General features: G+C 38.7%; 1 protein-coding gene across 1 annotated transcript in view; it reads left to right on the forward strand.

Moving 5' to 3' along the window:
* The window catches only part of MEP1B (meprin A subunit beta), a 129,861-nt gene that overhangs the window by 74,819 nt on the left and 34,543 nt on the right, over positions 1-20,499 (forward strand). The window contains exon 12 of the mRNA XM_053713136.1: positions 14,399-14,575. Within this exon, the coding sequence (XP_053569111.1) occupies positions 14,399-14,575 (177 nt within the window). The remainder of the gene's footprint in view (positions 1-14,398; positions 14,576-20,499) is intronic.

Genomic DNA, 20,499 nt, shown 5'->3' on the forward strand with positions numbered 1-20,499 from the left:
ATTGAGACATCTTGCAAATGTAAGAGAAAAAAAAACATATAAAGCAAAATTATCAATTTCCTTATATGGCAGTTTCAGGAATGGGAAAAAAATGCAAACAGCATAGCCCTCTGATAGAGAAAAAGGCAACAGGCATATAGGAATGGGGTTTTAAATAATGAAAATATTTGGCACCAAGTATGACGCACAATGCAAACAACATTTTTTTGGCGCTAACAACATCTGGAAATGACACACTCTCGTCATTGAAGACGCAACCTTGTGAAAGAAATTTGGCGTCATCGAACGTAACTTCACGCCAAAAAATCTCGTGCCAAGAATGACGCAATATACTTGTGCATTTTGTGCCCTTGCAAGCCTAATTTTGCCCGCGAAATTTAATGAAAAACAGTCAATTTGAAAAAAGACTAAACCCCAGGTACGAAATTTTTTTCCCTAAAAAATGCTTTTCCCAATAATGAAACTGACAGTCTGCAAAAGGAAATATACATAAAGTGCCAAACCATAGCTGAGAGTGTCTTAAGTAATGAAAACATACTTACCAAAAGACACCCATCCACATATAGCAGATAGCCAAACCAGTACTGAAACAGTTATCAGTAGAGGTAATGGAATATGAGAGTATATCGTTGATCTGAATAAGGGAGGTAGGAGATGAATCTCTACGACCGATAACAGAGAACCTATGAAATAGATGTCCCGTGAGGAAAACCATTGCATTCAATAGGTGATACTCCCTTCACATCCCTCTGACATTCACTGTACTCCGAGAGGAGATCAGGCTTCAAAATGCTGAAAAGCGCATATCAACGTAGAAATCTTAGCATAAACTTACTTTACCACCTCCATAGGCGGCAAAGTTTGTAAAACTGAATTGTGGGTGTGGTGAGGGGTGTATTTATAGGCATTTTGAGGTTTGGGAAACTTTGCCCCTCCTGGTAGGATTGTATATCCCATACCTCACTAGCTCATGGACTCTTGCCAATTACACGAAAGAAAGCTAAATTTACTATTTATTAATAAATTATCTATAGCAAATATGTCTTGCTTAAAGGGACATTAAACCGACTTTTTTATCTTTCATGATTCAGATAGAGAATACAATTTTTTAAAAGTGTCCAATTTACTTATTATCAAATGTATTTAATTCCCATGTTATTCTTTGTTGAAGAGATACCTAGGTAGGTAGTGTGCACAAGCCTGAAGCACTACATGACAGGAAATAGTGCTGCCATCTAGTGCTAGTGATTGGTGAATATATATGTACGATTGACCCTGATTAGCTCACAAGTATACCCTTATTTGGAGCAGTATTTCAGCACTGCAGTTGTGCAGCTACTGTACGTGCGTATCCCTTTTGCTAAAATGAACACAAAATAAGAAAAGTTATGTTGTTTAAAAATAAAATTATTTAGGAATAAAATAATAAAATTCACTCTATTTTCTCATTGGATTGTCCCTTGATTGAATATTATAGCCTTGTGTGTTCATCCTTACAATTTTTGTATTTTAAATATTATAATTTACAGCATATTTTAAACATGAAAAGCTCTAGATATAGGTCTATGACTCAGTGTTTTCCAAATAATTTATGAATGCAAATATGTGTGATCAATTGATAATCAGTAATTATGACTACATGTCTGTGCTTAGAGACACAATAATGCACTAGCCTAGAATGCCAAGTAACTGCCATCTGTTTATATAATGTATCTTGTATGCCAAACACTAATGTGGAAAAATCTGATTACTTCCGCCATGCAGATGAACAGGTGTGTTTGTATGACAAATTAATGAAAGTATCATTATTTTTAAATCTATTTATCATTGTATTCATTGAAATGAACTGTTTTGCTTCATTATGGTATAATTAAGAGTAAATCCTGCTTCAACACTGTTTCTAAAAGGATCTTAAATGAACACTGAACACAAATTTTTTTCATGCTTCAGATAGAGCTTGCAATTTTAAGCAAGTTTCTAATTTACTCCTATTATCAATTTTTCTTTGTTCTCTTGCTATCTTTATTTGAAGAAGAAGGCATCTAAGCTATTTTTTTGGTTCAGACCCTGGACAGCAATTGTTTATTAATGGGTGAATGTATCCACCAATCAGCAAGAACAACCCAGTTTGTTCACCAAAAATGAGCCGGAATCTAAACTTACATTCTTGCATTTCAAATAAAGATACCAAGAGAATGAAGAAAATTTCATAATAGAAGTAAATTGGAAAGTTGCTTTAAACTGCATGCTCTATCTGAATCACAAAAGAAAAAATTGGGGTTCAGTGTCCCTTTAATGGTCCCAAGGGCTGCTATTTCCATATATTCCACCACCAATCATAAATTCATTTTAATCAACATTATACAACATAAAATATAAAGCATCAAAAGAAATTCAATTAAATCGGAACAGCATGAAAAGAAAGCATCAAAAGAAATTCAATTAAATCGGAACGAATGTTGTAAGTATAACACATTTAAACATAAATTCATGAAAAACTTTAAAATTGTAAGAGAATTTATAAAAATGCAATAGAATAAATGTACATTATTGTTATTTAAGCACAATTTAATGTAAATAAATTGTATATTTATACACCAAAACCTAAAACAATAATAAAATACCAACAAGTAAATTGTGTATTTTTTTGCTAAAAAAAAACCATGTTGATAAAAGGATAATCTGAATAATTTACACAAATATATAGCGCAAATTCAACATCTTGTTAGATAAATTTAGATTTTCCTTCTCCAAAAATATAACAATTTACCTGTTTTGTCAACACTTTTTTTAAAGGTTAAACTCAAACAACGTCTGATGATGTGTGATGTCAGCAATGATGTCATTGATTGTCATGACATTTAAACTATCTATTTAAAGTCATAGTTGATGCAACGTTATTTCTAAAAAATTCCTTTGAAAGTCTCACTTTGAAGTGGCTGTTTTCGCCCCTAAATTAGCAGTATATAGCAGAGCCAATTAGAAGGGCACCATTGTACCATTAAATTATTATGTCTACTCCATCATCTCTCTGTCTGCCAGGCTTCATCATGGGCATGCGTAGTGTAGTACCCACAGCCCAGAACACCATGAACTCAAAATTGGAAGGCAAATGGGTGGGACTCTTCCTTCTGATAGGCTGTAACAGCTGCAGATAATTTTGAAAAACACTGGCACAGTCAGTGGAGGCTCAAGAGGAGACTTTGAAAGGTATTTTTTTTAAAGGGACAGTCTACACCAGAATATTTATTGTTTTAAAAGACAGATAATCCCTTTATTACCCATTCCCTAGTTTTGCATAACCAACACACTTATATTAATACACTTTTTACCTCTGTGATTATCTTGTATATAAGCCTTTGCAAATTGCCCCCTTATTTCAGTTCTTGTGACAGACTTGCATTTTAGCCAATCAGTGCTGGCTCCTAGGAACTCCACGTGCGTGAGCACAATGTTATCTATAAGAAACACATGAACTGACACCCTCTAGTGGTGAAAAACTGTCAAAATGCCCTGAGATGAGAGGCCGCCTTCAAGGGCTTAGAAATTAACATATGAGTCTACCTAGGTTTAGCTTTCAACTAAGAATACCAAGAGAACAAAGCAAAACTGGTGATAGATGTAAATTTGAAAATGGTTTAAAATGACATGCCCTATCTGAATAATGAAAGTTTGTTTTAGACTAGACTGTCCCTTTAATTAAAAATTCTTGCTGCAACAATGATTTTAAATAAATATATTTATTTCTGTTCTAGACACACATTTTTACTGACCCTTTAATGTGATGTCATTGGTAATGTAGGTGCTATCATGAGTGATGTCAACTATGATGTAAATGATTATGTAATCTGTGATGCCACTGGTGAAATCACAAAATAAATCTTCAAGGTAGCGGGGGTATAAGTACATACTAGTATCTTTGCTTTAAGCTTGAATTGAAGATGTATGTATATGATTAAAATGTGAACCATTTAGGCACAATACATTTGTAATGCAAAGTGTTATAACCAGAATGCTAGGAGTAAAAACAAGGCCCATTAAAGGGATAGTAAACACCACAAATGTTATTGTTTAAAAAGATAGATAATTCCTTTATTTACCATTCCACAGTTTTGCATAACCAACTCTGTTATATTAATACACTTTTTTTTTTTTTTTCAAAAAAGCTTTATTTGAAGACAAGGGTTATACATCAATAAGCAATACAATACAATAGAACTGTGACAGTATTAACATATATTGGTACAAAATGTATGAGTCTCGACCTTTTCTTATAGTTAAATCTTTGAACAATCACTAGAGGCTAAGAAATCATCTTCTGAACACATTCTCTACCTATCTCTCAGACTGTATTGTGTTTTATTAGTCCATCATTTCTGAACTTGTCTCTCCATTCAGTGGTAATGACAGCATGAAAATTCCAGTATTGCAGTCAAGTTATAAATTTACAATATATACATCAAGCATTTATTGATTGGTATAACAGTTTGTACCCAGCGTAAATTTTACACAGAGCTGGGTATATTATAATACCTGATGTTGTCGTCCATACTAGTGTATGGGTGAAAAGGAAGAGGAATAAAGAAAGAAGAAAAAGAGGAGGGGGAAAAGAGAAGAAAAAAAAAAGAAAAAAAAAGGGGGGGGGAGTTATTGGAAGGAGGAGAGGGGGAGAAGGTGGGGAGGGGAGGAGGGGTCGGAAAGGGGGGGGGGGAAGGGGAGGCAGTCAAAGACCGCCAAGGGAGATAAGGCAATGGAAGTCACTCCTACGCTCTGGAGAACTACAGTCCCCTACCCTCCCACGTTAGTAGCATCATTTCATGTGTAGTTAGTTTACCAGTTTTTAGGAAGTGATAGCGTTCAAGTCTTAGCAGGTCCCCCACTTTTGCCCTCCACTCTTGTGTACTAGGTGTCAGCTGACTCTTCCAGTAGGCCGGAATGAGCGCTTTTGCTCCGTTTAGCATCAGAATGAATAGGAGGTATTTGTCTTCCCCCCTTATCTTAGGTAGCTCATGGTAGATCAAATATGATGGTTTTGGGGGGATTATGATATTCAAGATTTTGCTCATTAGTCCCAGCACCTCCTCCCAAAAAGGTCGTATAAGCGGGCATGTCCACCAAACGTGGAGAAGAGATCCCTCTTCTCCACAACCCCTCCAGCACCCCCCTCCTGAAAGAGGGTAAATTTTGCGTAGTCTTAGAGGTGTTAGATACCACCTGCTTAAGAACTTGTAATGCATCTCTTGCATTCGAGCCGATATCGAGGTCTTTTTGGCTCTCATAAATATTTTGGACCACTCCTTAGGTGATATCTCCATTCCCAGTTCCGCTTGCCAAGCAGCTGAGTACGTTGGGAGCGTTAATCCCCCTTTTGTTAATAAGATCTTATATATCTGTGAGATGAGGTGTGCCGGTGTGTGTGGCAGAGTACACAGTACCTCAAAGAGGGTCTTGTTTCTGGACAATGCTCCTCGTTCCCTAAGGGAATCGAGGTAGTGAGTCATTTGTGCGACTCTGAACCATGACGCGAAGATCGCATGATCCCATTCCTCCAGTTCTGCCTGTGGTTTAAGTTTACCTTGTTGTAGGATGTTTGTGATTGCTGCCTCTGCCAGGCTGTAAGTGTCCCCCCGAATATGTGGTTTAATTTCCATTCCCAAGTCTGGGTTTTCCCTTATTGGGATATTTGGTGATACAGGAGTAGATATATATGCGCCGTCTACCATTAATTTGTCCCATGATTTAAAGGTTTCAGTTATCATAGGGTATCTTAAGGCGGCCTCTGGCCGGCTCCCCGCCGAGATCCAGGCCAGTGCCCCCACATTCCCTCGTTTGAGGATCTCATTATCCACCTGTATCCATCTCTTGCTATTTGTATTCCTACTCCACTCCACAATTCTCTGAAGAGAGATAGCTCTTTGATACTCCCTCAGAAGCGGGACTCCCAGACCTCCTCTATCTCTGGGTAAGTATATCGTTTGCTTTTTGATTCTTGGTCTGATCCCGTTCCAAATATATGTCTCCATGGCTGTTTGAATTTGTTGGATGTATTGGGAGGCCGCTGCCGCTGGGACCGTTTGCATGATGTATAGCACCCTTGGTAAAACGTTCATCTTTACCACCCCTATACGGCCCATCCACGATATCGTTTTTTTTTCTCCAATTTAGCAGATCTTTACTGATCTCATCACATATATTTTTATAATTTAGGTCTACTGTCTCTGAGATGTTGGGTGTGAGGGTGATTCCCAAATATTTGATGTTATGTGTAGCAACCTTTATTGGGCAATTGGAGCTAAGGTCCGCAAAAGTCTCCGCTGATTCCGAAATGTTGAGAATCTCTGATTTTAGTGGATTGAGGAGGAAGTTCGAGACCTTCCCATATGCCTCAAACTCTATCAGGGCGGCTCTTAGAGAGTTAGCAGAGTCCGAGATCGTGAGAAGGATGTCATCGGCATACATAGATAGTTTATGCTCTGTGTTGCCTATAGTAACCCCCCTCACCACCGGGTTGGCTCTGATTTTACTTGCCAGTACTTCAATTGTAAGGGCGAACAGGAGTGGCGAGAGAGGGCACCCCTGTCTCGTTCCATTTTTTATTAGAAATGTATCTGAGAGCATGCCATTCACTCTCACCCTTGCATTTGGGGAAGAGTATAGGGACATGGCTCTATTTATAAAGTTAGGCCCGAAGCCGAATTTTTGGAGTGTTACCCGGATGAACGACGAGTTGACCCGGTCGAACGCCTTCTCCGCGTCAGTAGTGACCAGAGAAAGCGGTGTGTTGTGTATTTGGGAATGAGTTATGAGCTGGAGGACTTTGAGGGTGTTGTCTCTTGCCTCCCGGGCTGGAATGAACCCCACTTGTTCAGTGGAGATTAGTTCTGGAAGGTGTATGTTGAGGCGAGTGGCTAAGACCTTTGCAAGTATCTTTACGTCTGAATTAAGCAAAGATATTGGTCTGTAGTTTTCTGGTCTGTCCAAAGGCTTCCCAGGCTTGGGAAGGACTGTGATGTAGGCCTCTAGCATGGATCCGGGGAGGTCCGGGCAGTCCGCCAGAGAGTTAAACATATCAGTTAGTTTCGGGACGAGAATGTCCGCATAGTGTTTGTAGTATTTGATGCCAAAGCCATCGGGCCCCGGGGCTTTGCCCGAAGGGAGGTCTTTGATGGCTTTTTGCACTTCCTTTACTGTAAACGGGGTTTCCAAGGAGTCTGCGTCCTCGATGGAGAGTTTGGGGAGATCTACTCCCTCGAGATATTTGATTATGTCTACGTTTTCCTGTTCCCTGACGGGAGGATCTCCTCCCGGCCGGTCTGAATCACGTAGGTTATAGAGAGATTCGTAGTAGACTCTGAATACTTCTGCTATGGCTTCTCCATCCATTCTTTCCCCTCCGTCCACGTCCCTAATTAGGCGTACATATGTTTTAAATTTTTTCCTCGCAATTGCCCTGGCCAGGAGCTTTCCTGGTTTATCACCCTGTTCAAAAAACATCTGTCTCAGAATGAGGGCTTGTTTTTGATACTCTTCCTGCAGAAACTGCAGTAGATTTTTCCTGGCCAGGGTCAACTGAGCCAGTTCAGTCTCACTTTGTGGATTCATTTTGTGGAGTCGTTCTGTATTTTCGACTTGAGACAGTAACGCATTGTAACGTTCTTTTCTTATTCTTTTGAGCCATGCTCTCCGTTTTATCAGCAGGCCTCTTATAGTGCACTTATGTGCTTCCCAGATGGTGGTATCTTTCATCTGGTCATTAGCATTGATAAGAAAGAATTCAGTCAGGGATTTCCGTATGTCAGAGTTGAACACCGGATCGTCCAATAGCGTATCGTCCAACCTCCACACGAAAGGTGTGAGCGGGACACTAGGCCACTGTATGGTACAACCTACTGGGGCGTGGTCGGACCAGGTGATTGCGGAGATGCTGCTACTTTTAGTGATTATTAGGCCTGTTGAATCAGTGAATAGGTAATCAATCCTAGAATATTTTCTATGAGGATGTGAATAGAAAGTATAATTTTTTTCTAGGGGATGATGCGTGCGCCATATGTCATGCACTGCAATCTCAATTAGTGAGGCTGTCATTCGTTTCAATATTTTTTGAGGGGTGCTAGAGAGGCCGTTGGAGGTGTCGAGGGATGGATCAAGGGAAGCGTTAAAGTCCCCTCCCATGTAAAGGACCCCAATCTGTATCTCAAGAATTTTGCGGGTGACTCTTTGTAGAAAGAGGTGCTGGGACATGTTGGGGCAGTAAACGTTTGCTAGAGTTATTGGCCTTCCGAACAAAGAGCCAGTGAGTATTATAAATCTGCCCTCTGGGTCGTTATGTACCTGAGACATTTGGAAGGGCATTCTCTCACTGAAGAGTATTCCTACCCCGTTTTTTTTTTCGGGGCCAGATGCAAAATATGCTGTTGGGAAGTGGCGGTTAAACCATTTTGGTTCTCGTGTAGCTGAGAAATGAGTCTCTTGTAAGAATATTATGTCTCCACCCATGCATTGCATGTCTTTTAACACTATGGAGCGCTTGTTAGGGCTATTGAGCCCCTTTGCGTTTATGGTGATAAGTTCAACCAGGTGGGACCTATGTTTCAGTCGTTGGGAAGTCATACTAGCCGCAGGGTTTTTGGGATAGTTAAAAGACAGCAAAATCAAGGGATGCTTGTGTGGGGAGTGAAGGGAAGGAGGGTTAGAGGGAGGAGAGGGGATAGGGAGGGGAAAGAAAAAAAAAAAAAAGGGGGGGGGATTAGATAGTGAAAAGAGGAGTCTTGTGAAGAGCAGTAGGAAGGTCAGTTAAATTAAGAATAGGTAGGGAGGGGGGAGGAGGAGAATAGAGGGTGTAAGGAAAAGGGAAAGTGAAAGGGTGTCCTCTTTAGAGAGGATCAAATTTAACTGTTATATACAATGTACACTAAAAGAAAAATACAATAGAAATTCAAACCTGGTGATCTAGGATAACAGTGATAAACAATAAGTTTTGTTTGATTAGGAAACTGTAACAACTACTTAATTAGACAGGGGTAGTTGTCCCTGTGTGTATTGCATTTTGTATTATCTGTAGATAATTTCTTTGTAACTCAGGATAATCAGTGATAACTGAGTGAGGTACTTGAACAATTCCCCACAAACTTTAAAGACTTTGAAAACTTTAAAACTGAGACAGTGGGCCTGTGTGATCTATATGTCCTATTTCTCTGTAATGTACGCATGGCGCTATGAATATAATGGGGCATAGTTTCTTTGCCCTTGCTGTGGTGCTATATGTGTTGACCCTGAGGTAATAGCTATGACCTGGGCAATAAGAGCACAACTACTCTTCTGTCTAAGTGCTATATGCGATTGTCCCGCTTAACTTTGTGTTTTGGAGTTTCTTTTGTGAGAGCATTAGTTTAATTGCCTAGTGGGGTGCAGAGATTGTGGTATGTGTGTCTTTGAGGCGTTAAAGAGATGCATAATGGCCGTCAAATGCACTTCTCTATGCTGGGTCTTATGACTTCAGAAGAAGTCTATATGTGTAGAAAGTAAAGCAATCCGGCCTTTCAACAGTGTTTAGTCCCTTCGCCTTGTGCGCAGTCCCCTTTCTATCTCTGACCCTTATAAATTAATCTCTCTCTGCATTGCATATAGGGAATTTCTTATTGAGTGTGTCTGGTTATTTGCCCAAAAGAGTGTGAGTTTTGAAATGATGAAACCATCAATGCAATGAGGAGTTGACACAAATAATAGCCCATGCCACTCTCCCCTGGGTCATATAACATCTTCATAAGGTGAGTGCAATAAGAGTCAACCACTGAAGGTTGGACAAATAAACAATTGTAAATATATAACAGCAACATAAAAACATTTATACTAATCTATAACATTTATGTGAACATACGACCTGAGAGCTCATCTGAGATGTCCAGTGTTCTGTCCCAGTAACAATTTAAACAAGGCCCAAAAAGGGCTACTGCTTATGTCCCAAAGTGGCGGAGAGTCGGGGAGGTAAGGGCCCTTCTCAAGCGTCCATAAGAGAGACAGTCTCATGATTACTGAATCCCTCCCCGACCTCTGCCCTGAAGAGCCCGCGGAGCTGCTGCTTCATCCTGAAGGAGGTCCAGTTCTATTCCCAGGGCCTGAGTAAAGCCTGGGAGTTCCTCTGGAGATCTGAGAATATGGGTGGTGTTATCTTTTGTGGCTATAAGACATGTGGGGAATCCCCAGCGGTAGGGGATTCTCCTCTCCCTCAATGCCATAGTGATATGTCTTAAGTCTCTTCTCTTTTGTAGCGTTGTGGGACACAGATCAGAGTACACCTGGATCTCTGATCCCTTAAATGTGATGGGATGCTTTGTTCTTGCAGTTTTTAAGACCTCTTCCTTGTCCTTAAACGAAAGGAATTTTAATATGACGTCTCGTGGTGGGGCCCTATTTGGTGGTTTGGGGCGCAGCGCTCTGTGAGCTCTTTCTATCTGCAGATCCTGTGCTGTGTCGCTGTTTTTGAGGTATCTGATGAAATCTTGGATAAACTGTAGGAGGGCAGGGGGGTCAACGGTCTCAGGTATGCCCCTCAGCCGCAGGTTGTTCCTCCTGCTCCGATTTTCAAGATCCTCCACACGTTCCATTAAAGCATGCATAGTGCCCTCCTGATCCTGTAAGATATTAGACTGTTGTTGCACATCTGTAGTCAGGGTTTCTTGTTTTTCTTCCACCTGAGTGACCCTACTATCCACTGCCATGATATTTTTTTTAAGTTCCCCGAACATGTTCTTAAAGTCCTGCATTGCGCTTTTAATGTCCTCTTTAGAGGAGAGATGGGTGATGTCACTTTTTGTGAGATATTTATGTGCATGTGCTTCACAGTTGTGATCCTGCATTTGGGATGTGGCTGGTAACTCCATCTCAGCTTGCACTAACTTGTTGGGGGTTGCAGTCATGTCCGCAGATATCAAATAGTTTTCCATAATTGAAGATTGCGACCCTTTGTGTGGCTTAGGGTTCAGTTTGCTAGTCATAATTAAAGATTAGGAAGCTTCTTAGGCACTTTAAGAGCTTTTGGAGTGCTATTCACTATATAGTTCACTTTATGTCTTTAATGTTTAAGCGATGTGATGGTGTCAGTTTATCGTGGCCCTCTTCAGCAAACTGCCACGCTGTGTAAAGCTCTCCCTCATGCAAAGCCTTAGGCGTGTTATGGGCCTAGCAAGATACTGGTTCGTAAGGGCTGCCTCAGTGTGTGGTCCCTGGTCACTCTTTTTTGGTGTGTTGTGTGGCCCAAGTATAAGGTTTGTCTCCCCTGCTGGGATTTGGGCTTACCGGTCTCTTTTCTTAAAGTGCTCCTCTCCCGGTGTCCTCTGTCTCAACACCACAAGCTCTCAGGGGTCTTAGCGATCGCTGTGGTGTCCCACTCGTTGTTAATGGCTTCCAGACTGTGCTGCAACTTGCAGGGCTTTTACTAGGCCCGACTCCAATGGGCCCCGTATGAATTGACGTGCTCGGCAACTACCTGAAAGGTGTCGCGTTCCGTAGGTTTTGGTTGCTCTGCTCACCCCTGCTGTGCCCGGAATAGGAGAGAGGTCCAGCATTCTCCACTTTACTCCCCGGTCGGATTGCGGCCTTATCGGGACCTGCCGTCTGAGTCTGACGGCAGACCACGTGGGTGCGGCCCGTGCGTTGTTGTCGAGACCGGGGGTATGTATAGATTCGGCCGTTGCTTGTTCTTTCGTGAGGTGTACTCACTGCCTTCTATGACTCAGGTGAGCCTATGTCCAGTGTCTGTTCCGGCTTCCTTGGAGGAATAATTCTTTTGTGACCTTGCGATTGGCGCGCCACAGGCCACGCTGGTATATTGTCTTTTTTACTTTCTATTTTCCTCCAAATAATGTTCCGCAGGCTGCTTGCTGTTATGGGGAGTATTGCCAAGTTCGTTAGGAAGTTAGAATGTTATTTGATCATGCTGAGTTTTTGCAATTTACACAAGGGACTACAGAGCACTAGAAGAAAGCAGCCATCTCAAGTCATGGCTAGGCTCCGCCCCCCATATTAATATACTTTTTACCTCTGTGATTACCTTGTATCTAAGCTTCTGATGACTACCTCCGTATCTCAGATCTTTTGACAGACTTACATTTCAGGCAATTATTGCTGACTAAATAACTTCACGTGCATGAATACAGTGTTTTCTGTATGAAACACATGAACTAACGCACTCTAGCTGTAAATACATTGTCAAATGCATTCAGATTAGAGGCGGACTTCAAGGGCTTAGATATTAGCATATGAGCCTATCTAGGTTTAGCTTTCAACTAAGAATAACAAGAGAACAAAGCAAATTTGACGATAAAAGTAAATAAGAAAGTTGTTTAAAATTGCATGTCTTATCTAAATCATGAAAGTTTAATTTGAACTTTATTATCCCTTTAATGCAAACAGCTGTAACCAGGGTGTTAGTTTTTTTTTAACTATACACTGCTATTCATTTTAGAGCACAGGTACATCCTTATGTTACCTGACCTGAGAACTCTCTATCTTGGCTTAGAGCATTTCTGTATAAGCTCTGTTACATGATTAAATAAAACACAAATATTTGTATGACTACCAAATCTGAATTTATTAATTGTGAATGAGCAAGAAATAATTTGGAAATAATTTGGGTGGCATTACTAATAGGATATTTACAGTCTTTTCCAATCCTTTAGAAGAGCTATGCAAAATACTTTGCACATATTCACTGGGTTACATTTGTGTGTGTGTATATATATATATTCCAGTCCAATAAAAAATGAGCTTCTACATGGCATCCTAACTTTGCTTTACCTTGCAACGCTATTTACTTCTTACATTCCCATTAAAATTTGTCACCAACATTATTACAGTTTATCAGAACCATGTTTTATAATTTAACACCTTTTACAATATAAAACTTTGTTTAATTTAGGATTACTGTCCTCTTTAATTTTTCAATATGCATATTTTATTTTCTTACTGTACACTGATTTTGTCATACTGTAAACATATTTTATTAATGTACACTGATTTTGTCATACTGTACACACATTTTATTACTGTACACTGATTTTGTTTTACTGTACACACATTTTATTACTGTACACTGATTTTGTTTTACTGTACACACATTTTATTACTGTACACTGATTTTGTCATACTGTAAACATATTGTATTACTGTACACTGATTTTGTTTTACTGTACACACATTTTATTACTGTACACTGATTTTGTTTTACTGTACACACATTTTATTACTGTACACTGATTTTGTCATACTGTACACACATTTTATTACTGTACACTGATTTTGTCATACTGTAAACATATTTTATTAATGTACACTGATTTTGTCATACTGTACACACATTTTATCACTATACACTGATTTTGTTTTACTGTACACACATTTTATTACTGTACACTGATTTTGTTTTACTGTACACACATTTTATTACTGTACACTGATTTTGTCATACTGTACACACATTTTATCACTATACACTGATTTTGTTTTACTGTACACACATTTTATTACTGTACACTGATTTTGTTTTACTGTACACACATTTTATTACTGTACACTGATTTTGTCATACTGTACACACATTTTATTACTGTACACTGATTTTGTTTTACTGTACACACATTTTATTACTGTACACTGATTTTGTTTTACTGTACACACATTTTATTACTGTACACTGATTTTGTTTTACTGTACACACATTTTATTACTGTACACTGATTTTGTCTTACTGTACACATTTTCTCACTGTACACTGATTTTGTCATACTGTACACACATTTTATTACTGTACACTGATTTTGTCATACTGTACACACATTTTATCACTATACACTGATTTTGTTTTACTGTACACACATTTTATTACTGTACACCGGTTTTGTTTTACTGTACACACATTTTATTACTGTACACTGATTTTGTCTTACTGTACACATTTTCTCACTGTACACTGATTTTGTCATACTGTACACACATTTTATTACTGTACACTGATTTTGTCATACTGTACACACATTTTATCACTATACACTGATTTTGTTTTACTGTACACACATTTTATTACTGTACACTGGTTTTGTTTTACTGTACACACATTTTATTACTGTACACTGATTTTGTTTTACTGTACACACATTTTATTACTGTACACTGATTTTGTCATACTGTACACACATTTTATTACTGTACACTGATTTTGTCATACTGTACACACATTTTATTACTGTACATGGATTTTTTTCATACTGTACTCACATTTTATTACTGTACACTGATTTTGTCATACTGTACACACATTTTATTACTGTACACTGATTTTGACTTATTGTACAATGATTTTATCTTACTGTACTTTTTTTTTTTTTTTTTTTTTTTTTTTTAGAGAATAAGTTTTATTGGGATAAACCTTCAATGATTGGAGTACAAGCTACATTCCCTAATGGAACCACATATTTCCGTGGACCAGGATTGGGAACATCTGCATATATAACCCATGCCAGGCTTCATAGCAGAGACTTTCTAAAAGCAGAAGATGCTATCTTTCTTTTCTCAGTAGATGGTAAGTTCTATTGTATAAACGAAATCCTACTCTTAAAGAGCATTTTATTTTAATTTGAATATAATTAAATGGAAAGATGGGAGAAATTAGCATGTGCTTAATGTTTTAGTTTAATTTCCAGATAGAAAATAGCTAAATTTTGGAATATTAGAATAGTTCTACAATATATCAAAAACACTAATTTAATTTGAAAACAGCACATGCTCAATATACAATAACAAATATAAATATTTATTTAGACAAGTTATGATTTTCTGTATAATTTTATATGTATCAGTAATATAAAATACACAAATATTTTACATACCTTCAAAATATTCCACTCTGTATTTTGATTGTGTTTTTTTAAATGAGAAAGTACTTATATGTTATCTTGGTGCTCTACCTATGGTTATTTCTCCCATTTATACGCATTAGCCATGAAATCAACTTACCTACAGTGAAAGTACATAAATACATAAATAAAAGGATCCCGTTGTATGAACCAAGTCTTTTATGATTCTGATTATGTTCCTTACTGTTTTTTTCTAAGTGAGCCACACTTTCAAGAGACAGCCAATAGGAGAGCCACATTTACCGCAAATCCCTGTGGCCTACCTGTTTAGCTAATTTCTTGATAGGGAAAACATACAATGTAAACATATAATGCAAACAACATGGGAAAGGTTAACCCTTTAAGGACACAGCTTTCAGTTTGCTCAATTGTTTTATGACGGAAAAATTCCGTCATATGTCCTTAAGAGGTTAAATTAGAACTGTTTATTTTGATTTTGAAAAAGTGCACAGCTGGTCCGTGGGAGAGGGGCATACTGGTTGAAAAGGAACACACCCCTGCTCATTAGATAGTAACACACCCCACAACCACAAGAACAAAAAATATATGTAACAAAGTACACAAATAAAGATTCAGAAAAAACAAACTGTAAATACAAATGAAAACACCCTTTAATATGTCCCTTAAATACTGAGATGAGTGGAAGAATGCATTCATTTTCATGTTGTATTTGTGGCTTGCAATCCTTGTGAGTCAATCAAGATAGGAACTGGTCAGTCTGTTTCCTATTTATAATGTTCATGGTAGAGAATATTGATTAACAAATATACGTTGTCACAAAAAATGTCATTATTTTTTTACAAATGACTTTAAGGTGGGAAAGTCCAATTCAGAAACTACATTCCAGAAGTGGCCCACTCCTGCTCCAAATTCTGCTTTGAGTATGTCCTTTGCCTGCAACTCAACAATTTCACTTTCGAGAGCAGCACTGTTAAAAGGTCAGAGTTGTATAAAAACTGGAGTCAGTGAGGGCACAGGGCCATGAGAGGAGTTGTCATAAAGCTGAAAATCTCAGCATACTCCATAACTAGGGTTGCCACCCGTCCCTTAAAATACAGAACACTTATATGTTACACATGCTGCAGGGTGTGCAGGGAGGAATATGAATAGTGCTGTCCAGAAACACAATACATGTTCCTCCCTGCATACCCTGCAGCATGTGTAACTCATAAGTGTTCAGGAAAACATGGCCGAGGTGGCAACCCTATCCATAACATCTCTGAACCTGGATTCAAATTCTCCCCTCGGATCTTCCAACACTTTGACAACTTCACTGAGGCTAAAGTGTCAGCAGCTCACAATCTTTGTCAGGTGTGTGTGTATATATATATATATATATATATATATATATATATATATACAGGTAGCCCTCGTTTTTCAATGGTTCAATTTACACTGTTTCAGAATAACAACCTTTTTTTCCAGTCATGTGACTGCTATTGAGAAGCAGTGCATTTATTAAAATAGCCAGTAGGTGGAGCTCCCCGCTTGTGTTGCAGCAAAGCCAAGCAAGCTGAAATTAATCAGTTTAACCAGACCTCAGCTATCGAGCAGATTTCAAAGGAACAAGATCTTCCTGTCTATAACTCAGTCCAGATTGGAATGCATAGAAAGAACTGTTTGCAGAAAAATGCAAGTGAAGTCTGTGTTGTGTGATTATTTTATTAGGTTTATAATGCTGTCTAGCAAATGTTTTTGTTCATTTAACTTAGTTTAATTATATATTTTGCGTTGTGTGATTATTTTATTAGGTTTATAATGCTGTCTAGCATTTAAAGACTTCATTTCAAAGCTTTAAAAATAATGTATTAGGTGTTACTTATGACAATTTTGAGAGGGGCCTGGAACCTATCTCCCTCACTTCCCATTGACTTACATTATAAACTGGGTTTCAATTTACAACGGTTTCGATTTACAACTATTCCTTCTGGAACCCCTAACCCCGGCGTAAACTGAGGGCTACCTGTATATATATATATATATATATATATATATATATATATATATATATATATATTCATATTCATTAAAATTATGGTGGAGATAAAAGTCTGAGACTACTAAAATCCCCCATGTCTCAAAAGGAAATCAATAAAAATTGTTGCATAAGAAATTAGCACATCTAGTCAAGTATCCCTGCTTGCGCCACCATAATTTTAATGAATTTTGATTTAACCCTAAAATTAGTTTTACCTAGGCAGCAATCAGAAATCTATCTGCTACTGATAAGTTCTAACAAGAACGTAACAGGCTGTTTAGCGGTGATTTTTGTATTTTTTGCACTCTCCCTATTAGGAAATCGCTGTGTGTTAACACAGTATGAAGCAAAAAATCTGAGATGTTGGATTTCTAATTTCCATATCTTACCCAGAATCCTCTTGTGCATTGGTAACAGTGTAGATGGAGTTTTTCTGGGTAAAAGCAAGCGGGGATACTTGCCTAGATGTGCTAATTTCCTATGCAACAATGTTTATTGATTTATATATATATATATATATATATATATATATATATATATATATATAGTGTGGTTATTTTGTTCTTGAATGCTTTTATTGCATGGTATGTTACCTGGGAGCCTATCTGTTCCTTGGAGCACCACGTTTAGTGTGTTCAGGTGACGAGATATCAGTCAGAAGGGCCAACTATATAATCCATTATGGGTCTTTTAATTTTGACTAATTTTACCCATGCTGTCAAGGAATTCACAAATTTTGGCAATTAGACTCAAAAAGCATTCAAGATAAGAACTCTTCAGCAAGATAACCATCTTACCTCATTATGCATCACCAAATCACCATACTCTCATAGTCCTTAACCCCTTAAGGACCAAGGCCATTTTTCAATTTCTTTCCCTTAAGGACCAGGGCTATTTTTACATTTCTGCGGTGTTTGTGTTTAGCTGTAATTTTCTTCTTACTCATTTATTGTACCCACACATATTATATACCGTTTTTCTCGCCATTAAATGGACTTTCTAAAGATACCATTATTTTCATCATATCTTATAATTTACTATAATTTTTTTTATAAAATATGAGGAAAGAATGGAAAAAAACACACTTTTTCTAACTTTGGCCCCCAAAATCTGTTACACATCTACAACCACCAAAAAACACCCATGGTAAATTTTTTCTAAATTTTGTCCTGAGTTTAGAAATACCCAATGTTTACATGATCTTTGCTTTTTTTGCAAGTTATAGGGCAATAAGTACAAGTAGAACTTGGCTATTTCCAAACCACTTTTTTTCAAAATTAGCGCTAGTTATATTGGAACACTGATATCTTTCAGGAAGTCTTGAATATCCCTTGACGTGTATATATATATTTTTTAGAAGACATCCCAAAGTATTGATCTAGGCCCATTTTGGTATATTTCAAGCCACCATTTCACCGCCAAATGCGATCAAATAAAAAAAATTGTTCACTTTTCACAAATTTTTTCACAAACTTTAGGTTTGTCACTGAAATTATTTACAAACAACTTGTGCAATTATGGCATATATGGTTGTAAATGCTTCTCTGGGATCCCCTTTGTTCAGAAATAACAGACATATATGGCTTTGGCGTTGCTTTTTGGTAATTAGAAGGCCGCTAAATACCACTGCGCACCACACGTGTATTATGCCCAGCAGTGAAGGGGTTAATTAGGGAGCATGTAGGGAACTTCTAGGGTTAATTTTAGCTTTAGTGTAGTAGACAACCTCAAGGATTGATCAAGGCCCATCTTGGTATATTTCATGCCACCATTTCACCGCCAAATGCCATCAAATTAAAAAAATCTTAAAATTTTTCACAATTTTAGGTTTCTCACTGAAATTATTTACTAACAGCTTGTGCAATTATGGCACACATGGTTGTAAATGCTTCTCTGGGATCCCCTTTGTTCAGAAATAGCAGACATATATGGCTTTGGAGTTTCTTTTTGGTAATTACAAGGCGGCAAAATGCCGTTGCGCATCACATGTGTATTTTGTCTAGCAGTGAAGGGGTTAATTAGGTAGCTTGTAGGGAGCTTGCAGGGTTAATTTTAGCTTTAGTGTAGAGATCAGCCTCCCACCTGACACATCCCACCCCCTGATCCCTCCCAAACAGTTCTCTTCCCTCCCTCACCCCAAAATTGTCCCCGCCATCTTAAGTACTGGCAGAAAGTCTGCCAGTACTAAAATAAAAGCTCTCTTTTAAATTTTCCCCCAGCATATTTACATATGCTGCTGTGTAGGAGCCCCCCTCCCTGAGCCCCCACACACAGCTCTCTAATCTCCCCCCTCTCACTATTTGGTGCCATTTTGGGTACTGGCAGCTGTCTGCCAGTACCCACTTTTCAAACTTTAGTGCATTTTTTTTAATATTTTTTTTTCTGTAGTGTAGCTGGCCCCCCCTCAATACCCCCCACCCCCCTCTCCCAGATCCTTTTTATAAATAAAAATTAAACCCCCATCACCCGCTCCCACCAGGGATCACCTCCCGCTCCCACCACAACCGGACCGTTTATGTGCTGCGCGCGGGCGCGCGCACATGCACGCAGCCCCGCCCCCGTGCACACGCCCGCACGCACCGGGACTAATCCGGAACAAGATTCCCAGCGATGGGCCACCCACCCTCCTCCCTGTAACTGCTCCCACCCACCAACGATCGGCACCATCGCTGGCCGATGCAGAGAGGGCCACAGAGTGGCCCTCTCTGCATCGGTGTGCCAGAAAAGGTATTGCCATGATGCCTCAATATCGAGGCATCACGGCAATACCTTGAAAGCGGATGGAAGCGATCAGGATCGCTTCCAGCCGCTTTAAACACCTAGGTCGTACAGGGTACGTCGCTGGTCTTTAAAGACCAGGGTGTGTGCGACGTACCCTGTACGACTTGTGTCGTTAAGGGGTTAAGCAACTGCCAAAACTGTTGATGGTTAAGTGCTTTTGAAACAATAAAATTGACCACATGCTTATCATTTTGCAATTTGTTATTTCTGAGTTTTGAAATTAGTTCCTCTTGGTGTATTATGCAAGGAAAAGTTGCAAAGTTTTGTATCTCTTCTCTTTCCCTTGCATGCTTGGAGCTCTGTCAGTGCATGCACTTACAAGACCAGATCAACTAAGTTTGAATGTCCTCTCCTCCAGTTTGACCAAGGAGTGGCAGTAAACACAGCATTTCTTCTCTAAATGAATCTTCTTTTGGGAACCTAACCCAAACAAACAGTAACATCACTCATGTCCGTGCTTTCATTCACTGCAATGCTGAAACACAAAGCTGAAGACAAATCTGCTATTAACTGGTAACTAATATATTTACCAATGTCTTCTATCAGTCTCATTATTTTTAAATCAGAGAGCTGTGGTCCTTTAGTTTTCTTTATAATTACATATTTATTGGTGAATTCTGCATACAATATTTCTGCTGTAGTCAAGAAACAGTTTTTCACTATCACGGCATCAGAGAAAGGTTTCTTCCCCTAGGTAAAATCCATGCAATCTCAAAAGATGCCAAAGTTTAACATTCCCATTGTGTCTCTTCCCAGACTTGCACCTCTACCCATTGTGTCTGGATGTATGTCTGCTGTTTGAGGAATGCCCCTGAATATAACTATCACTAT

Source organism: Bombina bombina, chromosome 5 (genome assembly GCF_027579735.1).
Source record: "Bombina bombina isolate aBomBom1 chromosome 5, aBomBom1.pri, whole genome shotgun sequence".
In the NCBI taxonomy this organism is placed as follows: domain Eukaryota; kingdom Metazoa; phylum Chordata; class Amphibia; order Anura; family Bombinatoridae; genus Bombina; species Bombina bombina.